Raw genomic sequence first — 10889 nt, 5'->3', positions numbered from 1 at the left:
CTGAGGAAACCGCACCAGACGAACCAACCTTCGCAGAGGTGGAAGAGGCCGAAAGGCCAGGCCCAGACATGAAAGGCCCATTGCGCAAAATAGGCCGCCAATGAAGCTTACGGGTCCTGGGGGGTCCAGCATTTGAATTTGAAAAAGGGCGACCATCGCGCCCCTGACGACCGCGTCTAATCAAACTTCCGTTATGCCTAGGAAAACTCGCCGATGAAGAAAACCTGTGAGGACGATTGTTCATCGGGATTCCCGAGGACTTAGCACTGACTGAATTCTGCGAGCCCCGAACTCTTGAAGAGGTTCCCAATATTTTGAAGACAGAAAGCCTTGGCGCCTCCAAATTTCTAGGGGAGCGAGGAAACAACTTACGCCGATGAATTGGAATAGCGTTCGCACCAGACAACGGCGGAAGCTTAACAATATTAGCAAACGAAATTTTTTTCTTGCCCTTAACAAACCACCAATTGGCATTTTCCTCGTGAAGAAATAACATGTATTCATAGGTCCAATTTGGTCCACCAAAGTTCCACAGGTTGAAGAAAGCTTTGAATTCCGGACGATCAATGCATTTAGAATTATAGATATGAAAACCAACAGCCTTGGAGGAGACTGCGAAGCGGAATACCCGATCAGCAAGCTGAGAAACGTTGAAACCCTTAGCAAAACCACCCAGGGCAGCTTGAAGAAGATGACCAACTGCAACCGAGTCAAGCTTGAAGATGCAGCGGCCAAACGAGACTACCAGCCAAAAAGCCGACGGAAAATCCGGACTTCCAGGACACACGGGAGAGGCTAACCGGCGCCTGATATCATCCTCGAATAACAAACCCGGTCGAAAGTCCAGCTTTGACAAATCCATCCCGTAAGACGAAGAAGACCAAGAAGAGGGGAAGGGGGAAGCAGAATCGTGAGGCGATACAAACCCGAGAGACGGCCGAAGACGAAGAGGACGTAGCTAACAGACAAGAACCATTCGCCAGGATCCTCCGCGGAGCAAGCACGCGGCCGACCCCAACGAAGCCATCATCGACACAAGGGCTTGCTGTTGCACCCAGTTGGTGGTGATTGTCGTCGGTGAGGCCGGGAGCCGAAGGAACCGGCGCGCCGGCGGCGCGGGGGACTGGGTCTCTCCGGTGCCAGATGGGTTTGAGCTGGAACTCGAATTGTTATTCTGGTGAGCAAGCTAAACGAAACAGGGATCTTCCCGATGCAATGCACCTCATTGCTCCTTACTCTTCCATCTTGCTTAAGGCAAAGCCTTAGAAAGTTAGAATGGCTGAGACAAGTCATTCTCAAGTAAGCACGAATAGTGTCATGTTTGCTCATTTAAGACCCTCAACTTTCCAAGCTCTTAGCCAACTGTACTGCAAATGTAGCAAACTTTTGATATGTGAAGTGGGGCCAATCCTTGTTAAATCAACAGGAGAAGCCATGGTTGCAACAAGTATACTCATCCAGATATTGTCCATAAGACAATAACAACATGGCAAACACAAGTAATTTCCACACATCGAAGCCAGAAGAGCCTTTCATTAGGAGAAGCTAGTATTCACAGTCTCCTTAATATTTTAGCATTCCTTTGTTCCATATTTGTGTTGTACTTAGATTCTATTAAGCTATTTCTTTCATCGAACATATGTTGGACAATGGATGCCCCAGAACCTTTTGCTTTCATTCATCTGTTTACTCGTGTCGTTGAAGATTGCTTGCACTGATGGAGCCATAAGGCCCACACGAATCTTTGGACTGAAGTGCATAGTTCAGCCTGAGAATACCTAAGTAATCTACGCATTATCAGTGCTGAGCTTGTTACAGTTAACATGTCAGCGCGCACAGGCGCACAGCCCAGATCGAGTCAGTGTGAGGTCATATGCTCAGTATGTATCGGGCATCGGCTGCGGCGGCACGGCAGGCTCCGTGTTGAGTTGACAGCGACGGTTGTTGGTACGGAGAAGGGGGAAAAAATCTGCATGTGAAAATGTGGGGTGAGTGACATGCATCAGGGTGGGTTCCCAAGCAAGCACCAACCTGTTCTCCAGTGCAGCCAAAAGAACAGCCGGCGATGACAATGACAAGATAACATGGCAATGACTAATGACAGGGCCGGGCCAGCGGATGCCCGAAGCCCCGAACCAGGCATGTGCATAGTTCCCATCCCCGTCTCTCCTGAACGCCACCAATGCGGACAGCTCCCATCACAGCCTGACAGCCAAATGAATGAATGATCCTCCTCTTAATCATTGGCTTCTTCTTGATCATTGTCTTGTGTAATCACATTCCGAGTTAGAAAGCGAACGAAAATTATGCGAATGCCTTTAGCTGAAAGGGCGTTCTTAGCTGTCCTGTTAGGGGGGGCACTGATGCTAAATGCTTTGCAAACCTTGTGGTTGCCATCATGATTGGGCCGTTACTACTGACCACCATTTACCTCGCAGATAATGGAATTCTGCACTTGTCTTGGTACAATCCCCTGATCATTGGTTGGTGACTGATGAACCACTCCGCTAGTAGTTAATAAATCAATGCAAAGCTGGTCTCCCCACCGGCCTCCAAAGAGAATGTCTTGCCAACAAATAAAAATGCACACTTCTTAATTTGCTATTATCCTCATTTGGCAATGTCGTTTTTGACATAAATGAGGCAAGCCCGGGGTCCGTCATTAATTACAAAACAATAGGCTTAACTTTAATCTATACCGGCTTCAGTATTCTTGTCTATAAATTATAGCTGTAGCAGTAGCCGGCTTCAATCCGAAGCGAATAACCCTATCATTGAATGTTGTTTTTTTTTTTTCTCTCGCTCGAAAAACTCACGACCGGCAACAATTTCCTGCGTGGATGGCAAAATATCCTTGTAGTACCCTGTGTCACCCTTATTGCAAATACCAGTTGGCACAGAGAAAGCCGACACGTCACTATTCCCAAAGGTTTTTTCGTGCCCTCTTATCATAGCCCACGACTGTACCGGCCGTACCACACTTCGACCGTTCGACGTTCATCGGCATCGGGACATGGTGACTGCTGCTTGCGGTTTTCATGTGAGCTTGTGGCCGTCACGTTGCGAGCTCGACGCAGTTCGCGCGCTCGGTAGGACGAGATTCGTGGGGCGGCCTGTCTCGCTGGTTGGCATGTCGGTGTCGCCATTGCTATTTTTTTTTAAAAAAACAATCAGCTGTCAATTATATTAAAATAGTTGATTGTTATGTGTTGCGACAGCAAACAATTATATTTAATACACATAAAAAATAAATTTAATATTAAAACGAACATATGATCTACATATTAAATACTAAACTGATAAATATATCAAATATTAAATTGATAATAACAAATAATACATTTTATCTTAGCCAAAAGGCCGAGAAAAATACAAATTAAAAAGGAGACCAATTTTTTTTATAGCTCGCTCGGTCGCTCGTCCTCTTCCAAGTAACGAGGTAGTACTACGTGGGATTGCGGCGCTTGGTTTTTCAATCGTGTTGTGATTAAGTGGTTTCTTACGGCATGTCTATGGTGTAGTGGACCATTAGTAGACGAGATGTAGAAAAGAGGAATAGACTTGCGCGCTTTGCACGGGACGAACGAATAACCTTAGATGGGATAATACAACGAGAGCTCAAAGGGTCTAACAACAGCACAACTAGCAAGAAAAGCGGGTTGCTATTGCCGACTGTCCGTGCGGCCGGCCGGAATCTTCCAACCTGGGCACAACCCAGCCTGATGGCCACGATGGTCACCGGAAACGCTGTGTGGACTCCATGATCGATCATGAACGCGGCAGAGTAGCCTGACTCTTTATACTATTCTCTATTTCAAACTATGTTTTATAAACATTGTATAACAGTATTTTGTACGGTTATTTACATGGTCTGTTGTCCATGTCTTGCAAGTAACACGAGCAACTTCATCCGTCTGCAGCTTTGCTGGTAATGGGTAACAATCTGGCCCCATATATTTTCCGGTTCTATTTGAGTAGGTTAGATTTTACTGGATTTACCCTGTGGATCAAGTTCAGCGTCACCAAGCAGTGAAACTCAAACTCTGGTTTTTGGAAGGGTTTGGTTAGATCATTAGGTGGGAGGTCACTAGAGTTCTCTTGCATCGATCAAGTTGACCATCGTGCACGTAGGATTATATATAGCTTTTATTGGAAGAATCTGGTTACATAGGCTGGAAATCGCTGGATTTATCATATGGATCAAAGTCACAAGAATACACAACTGCTAATAGGCCGTCGTATGTAAACGCGTTTTTCATAACAACTTAAGGCTATCTCTAGCAGATCCTCTGTCTCATCCTCTATTTTAAATTTTACTCTCTAAACAGTGTGAATAGTGTCATGTACAGTTTTGTGTCTCCTATTCTACTCTATTTACCGGAAACAGTCTAACAGTAACAGTATCAATAAGGAACCGTGGACTTGTAAGCCAAATATAGCCGGTCAATCTCTGTAAGAGAGAGGTGATAGAGAGGCAGAGATGTATTTAATATGATGTTGTGATTTATGCCTCATTTTTATCCCTAGGTGTAGGTTGCCACCGTTTCGGAGGTGGTTCAGCAGTATTGTGAGCCGTTTAGAGATGGCCCGAATATAAAAAATCTGAGCGCGGAACATGGGGGCCTCATTGATTAGTTTCAACAAGCTAATCATCCCGTTTCAAAGGCACTATTCTGGGCAACGAACCTTAGCTGGAGATGAGATGTACAAGTGGCCGCGCCAACGACATTATCAACGGCTACTCAAGCCGCATTGAAGTTTTATTTCCCCCCTTCAAATTCATAAAAAAATAGCGGCACAATTTCCTTATTCTGAATGGCAGTATTGTATAGACAGAAACAATATATGTGGGTGCCAAATGAGACCGTATATGGAGCTGATAATATTTGATGGGGCCTATTTTTTTAAAAGAGAGAGAGAGAGAACATTATAAATGGGTGGACCGTTGCCGCATTTCCCAAAATCCAAAAATACGTACGCACGACAAGACATACAGTGAGCGCCAGCTCACAACCGACCATGTCCATTGGGCGAAAATGGAGATGTAGCCAAACCCCATCTTCAGATTTTTTTATCATACTCGAAACAGGCTCTGGGCAAAATGTGACATCGCCGTCACGGACCGATCCAACGGCGGCTGATCTTCGAGGAAAGTAGCAGCTAAACCCCTGGCAGGACTAGTAATTACGCGTCGTAACCTCGGCTTCGACCTCTTTATAAGACGCGGCCCTCTACTGTCCCGGCACCGGGCACACACCATCACAGTACACACACACACACGCACACGCTCATCAAGCTTCTCTCTCGCCTACTCGGCTGCAATGGCGCGCTTCCAGCTCGCGGCCCTGGCCATGGCAATGCTCTTCGCCGCCGCGGCGGCGCAGGCCCCGGCCGCCACCCCGACGCCGGCTCCCAAGGCGTCTCCTCCCCCGCCGGCGACGCCGCCTCCGACGCCCGCGACCCCGCCGCCCGCCCCGGCGCCGGTGTCGCCGCCCGCCCAGCCTCCGGCCACGCCTCCCCCGGCCCCGGCGCCCGCTCCCAAGGCCCCCGCCCCCGCGCCCGAGGCCCTTGCCCCGGCGCCCAAGGCCGAGGCCCCGACCCCCGAGATGAGCTCCCCGCCGATGCCCACGGAGGGCCCCGCCCCGACGCCCTCCGCCGAGGTGCCCCCTGCCCCCAGCGCCGCCGCCGCCGTCTCCCCCGCCGCCGCCAAGTGGTTCGCCGCCGCTGCCGCCGTGGCCGCCGCCGCCGCCGCCTTCTACTGAGAGAAGGGAGATCTGCACTGCCCCGTGCTGTAATTTATTTGTTATCCGTGTTGAGCCGTTGATTCCTTCTTTTTTTTTCTTTTCACCATTTTTTTTCTTCCATCCGAATATCCATATTCCATTCGGCATTCGATTCAGTAGGACTGGCGGCATCTGTTCGTTCGTGTTGCTACAGTGTAGGACCGTGGCTCGGACAGATTGGTTGGGCTGGCTCGGTGGTGTTGTGCTCCGTTCATCCATTTGTATAATACCCTGTTGATTCTCTTTCGCAGCTACTGCTTACTACATTTTAGCTCGGTGATCGTATCAGATCGGATCAGATCTTGGAGAGTGCTCGTACTACTGAGTAGTAGACTGAGAGTAGTGCAGTGTTACTGTGGTGTAGAGCTCACCGTTGTTGCGCGATCTTGAGCTTGGGCTGCACACATACACACACACGAACGAACGTCGATGCAGAGAGACCAGGCCAGGCCAGGATCCATGGGCATGATGAGCTCGTGCTTGTAGATCGAGCTAGGGGTATGTGGCTTGTTCGCTGCGGCTTTAATCCAACTGCGGCTGCGGCTTCTACAGTATTTTGTCTCTAGGGATTGCAGCCGCAACAGTATTTTGCAGCTGCAACAGTGCTCTCTCTGTGGCAGCCGAACAAGCTGATGGATCTGGGCCACAGACGCAACAGCTGTCTGTGCGCCCTGGATCTGGTCGCGTCCCGCAAGCTGCCAGAGCCCATTATTATTATACGCACACCTCCCGCCCTCCCTATCCGGCGCGGTAGAGTAGAGTAAGAGTAGAGTAGGGCTGGACCAGCTGGCGGCAAATAGAAAACGGGGGTGGGCTCCGGCTGGGGCGGTGGGGGAACGGTGGCCGCTGATGCCGATGGTGAGGTGTCGAGGGCGCAGTGGGCGGTGGGGCAGGGGAGCACGTGCCTGTGTCCGCGTCCGTGCCCACCTCATGCGATGCGCCCGCCTACACGCGCGGTCCGCTGCACCTGCCGGCTGCTGCCGGCCCGCGGTGGCCTTGCCTTGTTGCCGGTGCCGGACGCCGGGTGCTGTCGTTTTTGCCTGCTGCGCCCTGCGTGGTCTGCTTCCGTGCGCGGCGGCTGCAAAGGAGAAAGGACACGTCCTGACGTCCGCTGGGAGCGAGCGGTGGAACGACTAGCGAGTAGTATTGACCTTTGAGGGAAAGTACTAGGCGGTTTCGTGTGAATTTTAACGTGCTCGCAGTTCGTTTTTTTTTTGACTTTTTTTTTAAAAAAAAACATGTAGCTGCTGCCTGCTGCTACGTGTTTGTTTCTGGTGGAAAAAGGCAGGACCCCACCCATCCGACTCCGTCGTCCTCCGTTCCGCCACCTTTGATAAACCACGGCATTATGCGCTAGTTGAGACTTTGGAGCTGTAAAGAAGATAGTAGTAGTAGTAGCCACACCCACACACCGGCCTCCTCTACTCTTTGGCTCTTCTTTTATTTGTGGTTGTGGGGGGCAAACCAAAAGAGTGGCTTTGAGAGCTTGCCTTTTTATTTTCTGCATCTATTGTTCTACCCCGGCCGTGGCTGCTGTATGTATATGTCGTTCTGACGTGTGGACCATGTGCTCAAGGATGGGGTTACGCGTGTAGCGGTGTAGGTACGCGAGGATTTTAGCTCCGTACGTATAGCCAAAGTGCATTTGAACTGGACGTTATTTAGACATGTTTTTTTCTTTCTTTTGCAATACTAGCAACTACAATAGGCGGCCATGGAGTTCAATCCCATGGAGTTGGGTGGGTGGGTTATAGGGTGTTTGGTTTGAGGAATGAACTAGTCTATAATCTTCTCATTCCTCACTATTTTTGTTTGGTTTATGGAATGGAAGGAGTTGATTTATCACCACCTCATTCCTTATAGTTAGTTAGTTAGTACTAATATGAGGAATGTGGTCATCCCACCAAATTTGAGGAATGAACAACATCTCAATTTGGATGTAGTGATTCCTTAAACCAAACACCTCATTTAACGTATCAGTGCCTACTCACGTAGTTTGTCTCCGACTGCGAACGTCTTGCCGCTGGTCCAGTCGGTGTAGTCGATGCCGCTCATCCAGCCCTGGCCGTCGCCCACGGTGAACGTCCTGGCCGCGGTAATTTTGCGCTACGAGCTCGGCCACCAGAGACAATCTGTTTGGCCACCATCATAATCCTGGCCTTAATTGTTGAACTCCAACACCAACAACGAGATAGCAAACACAAAGGAGTGTGTGCCTGGATGGAGTGCCGGACTCAGGACTTGTGTACTTACTGACAACGTAGGAGTAGCTTCCAAAGTTTGAAATTCGAACAGGGAAACTGCTCGATTGGTTCGTACTACTTGTAGTATTTCTCTCCTCTTCTTTTCCTTTTTAATTTTGCGCGAGCGTGCGGCTCGCTGGCAAAGCGAATCCTTCGCACGATCACTACTGCAGTAGCATTAGCAGCTGCTTTCCACAGACAATTTCATGGACGGAGACCGCGAGGTCATCCGGAGCAGAAATGGTACACGGGGCTAGAGTTATCTTGAGCTAAACAATGAAGTGGGTTAAGGGAACTGATGCCAAAGCGAGTGTTCAATTTATGGCCGCATGGATCGAGACATTGCGCTGAGCCGCTGACCGAGTGTTCAAAGGGCACGTCTGATGATGAGACTCACAATGAACCATTCCATCTGCATGCAAACACCTCACGGAGAGCTAACATGGCGTTTGGTTTGCAAGTAAATGTTGCCAGTACTTTTGACAATCAGATGTCCAGATTCGAGCACGCACAGCCACACACACACAATGACACAATCATGTACCACGTCTTACTATTCCGTGGCGTCGTTGCAGTTCATGAGGTATCTTAGTTGTATTTACAGTTTACACGCATAGGGCATTAGGAAACAACGAAGAGAGATTTACAAATTTACAGACAGCCAGGGACACGCACACGCCAGCTTTCCCTCCCAATTTACATGAACTGTCATTTCTGGGCATCTGATCCACTAGAGGATCTGGGGTTCGGTATCAGGTCCTTCTCAAGCTCTTCGATGACCGGTTCCACTGTAGCATCGATCTTCTCGCTCACCTCCTCAACCTGCATCAGTGATTCCGTGAGGAGGGGGCATTAGAAGAGATTTGCTTTCTTTCATAAAACCCATGGAACTAGGATTTGTAGACATGCTACCGTCTTTAGCGTTATTGAAGAAAAGTAGTTTGTCTACTTCGCTAGCCGCAATGCAGATGCCTCTGTAAACTTGGGTCTCAAGTTGGAGCTGCTGAAGCATACTAAATGTTCACCTAGAATGTTAAGCAGGCACAGGACAATTTCTCACTTGGTGGGGGAAGAGAGAACATGTTTTGCAAGAAATTAGAAACATTCCCTTTTTACCAAGAAATGTGCACATGCTTTATCCCCAGCCCCAAGTTACTGAAATCTTAATATGTGGGCTGCCAGAAAAGATTGAATCTGTCATTGGTTTCTTGGGCGAAACAGTTAGCAATCCCTTGTCTGAACTTAAAGTGGTCAGCATTTCCCTACCTTAAGAACTAGTTTGGAAACTTAAATCCCCTCATGTATTCCCTGGGATTGTGCGTGTGTGTGGTGTGGTGGGGAGATTAAGTTTCCAAACTAGCCCTAAAAGTAAAAAAGGAAGAGTGGCCAGTTTTTTTTCCTTGCATATTTTCATTTCACCGATAACCGTCAATTACTCAATTAATGCACACAAAAGAATCTCAATGACTAATTGCGACGGCATATCCATAACATATTGAAATATTCAATTTCGAGTAAGAACATGGACAAGGCATAGCAAACCTTATCGATGACTGCTTCAACCTCATGTGCATCCTTATCCACCGCTTCAGCAACGCACTCCACCTCCACGGCAACCTTGTGCAGGGATCCGTTCTCTGGCAGGGAACTGGCCGCATCTGCAGCCAACTTCTCCGTCACCTCGGCGACATGCTCCACGACCTCCACTGCAGTTTCTACATTGGCCAACGTTTCACCTGACATAGTAATCCAATCGTTGCAATAGGCCGTGAGCAGCAATTTGTCTAGCTCATCTTGTCATGTATATATAGATTGACTGTGACTGATCAGGCAACGATCCTGTGAACTATGCTCCGATGGCCCCTAGTCACCATCTGCTCCTTGCAGTAAACAGACGTAGGGATGTGACCAAACATACCTTCGACCTTCAGCACCCTCTTGTAGAACGGCACAGCCGTGTAAACCACGCCCCCGAGAACCATCTGCACCCTGAGCGAAGAACATGAAGATTGTTGCGCTTTGGTTTTGAAGCTTAATAAATAAAAAATGATATACAGCCAATTGCGGAATTACTGCCCCGTCCCACTTCCTACCAGTTGCATAATAACTAGAGAAGCCCACAAATAGCAAATGGCTCACCAGATAGGGATCATCGGCAGCGGCGAGAAGTTGAGGTGGTGGTGCCCCGCGGCGGCGGCGGCGGCCACATCGGCCGGGACGATGTCCGATTTTCCGAGAAGAACCCACCTGCTCATCGGAACAAACCGCGTCAGACGAAATTCAGGAGTCGTTGTCCCAAACAGCAGAAAAACAAACCACAGATTCCTAATTCGGGGAGTCGGGGACACGTACTCGGACTCCATGCTGCCCGGATCTGCGGCGTCCTTGGCAGGATTCCTGATCCCGTTGCATTAGGAGGAAGAGAAAAAAAACAAGGAACCATTATTCGACTTTCGACACGAAACTTTGTAGATTGGTTCTTGCGAAGAAACCGCTAAACAGAACAAAACATACTCTGCTAGGCTTTCCTGGGTGGCGTCCTGGCCGGCAGCCTTGGTGGTCGGCGGCAAGGCGAGGGTGGCCATGGAGGATGATCCGGTAGGTGAGCCCGGAGAGAAGAAAGGAACAAGAGAAGGGAGTAGAGCCGATCAGCTCGCTAGGTCAGCTATAGGTTCCGTGCTTCATTGCCTACGCTAGCATTAAATTAGTGATGATAGTGTCAGAAAAATAACTCGAGTTGCAGGGGATGTTTGGGATGTTTAAATGATCATTATAGTATTAAATATAATCTAACTATAAAACTAATTTCTACTACTAATTATGTACCTATTGTAGGTGTTCACAATTTTCCAGCGGCGCACGG

The 10889-nt window shown here is 48.8% G+C and overlaps 2 protein-coding genes and 1 pseudogene across 2 annotated transcripts; 1 reads left to right on the top strand and 2 right to left on the bottom strand.

The window, feature by feature from the left end:
- Positions 1-3289: 3289 nt before the first annotated feature.
- Positions 3290-3366, bottom strand: LOC111590980 (uncharacterized; annotated as a pseudogene).
- Positions 3367-5252: 1886 nt separating this feature from the next.
- LOC100275651 (uncharacterized) lies at positions 5253-6033 on the top strand. The gene has a single exon (NM_001367826.1). It carries the CDS (start codon positions 5322-5324, stop codon positions 5760-5762), a length of 441 nt encoding a protein of 146 aa, NP_001354755.1. The 5' UTR covers positions 5253-5321; the 3' UTR covers positions 5763-6033.
- A 2474-nt stretch (positions 6034-8507) lies between these two features.
- Positions 8508-10631, bottom strand: LOC100193787 (uncharacterized). Its single transcript, NM_001138872.1, has 6 exons — positions 10541-10631; positions 10379-10423; positions 10166-10273; positions 9945-10015; positions 9569-9762; positions 8508-8848 (listed from the first exon to the last, which is right to left on the bottom strand). The coding sequence occupies exons 1-6, from the start codon at positions 10609-10611 to the stop codon at positions 8735-8737; spliced, it is 603 nt and encodes a 200-aa protein (NP_001132344.1). The 5' UTR covers positions 10612-10631; the 3' UTR covers positions 8508-8734.
- Between the last annotated feature and the right edge of the window lie 258 nt (positions 10632-10889).

This window comes from Zea mays, chromosome 2, assembly GCF_902167145.1.
Source record: "Zea mays cultivar B73 chromosome 2, Zm-B73-REFERENCE-NAM-5.0, whole genome shotgun sequence".
Taxonomy (NCBI): Eukaryota; Viridiplantae; Streptophyta; class Magnoliopsida; order Poales; family Poaceae; genus Zea; species Zea mays.
The sequence above is the reverse complement of the archived record's forward strand: the minus strand, read 5'-3'. Positions and strand labels throughout refer to the sequence as shown.

Coding starts and splice junctions, on each gene's coding strand:
- LOC100193787 (NM_001138872.1), bottom strand. CDS start 10,611: ATGGCCACCCTCGCCTTGCCGCCGACCACCAAGGCTGCCGGCCAGGAC. Junction 10,274..10,378: donor CCGGGCAGCATGGAGTCCGA/GTACGTGTCCCC, acceptor TCCGATGAGCAG/GTGGGTTCTTCTCGGAAAAT. Junction 9,763..9,944: donor GAGGGTGCTGAAGGTCGAAG/GTATGTTTGGTC, acceptor TTACTATGTCAG/GTGAAACGTTGGCCAATGTA.
- LOC100275651 (NM_001367826.1), top strand. CDS start 5,322: ATGGCGCGCTTCCAGCTCGCGGCCCTGGCCATGGCAATGCTCTTCGCC.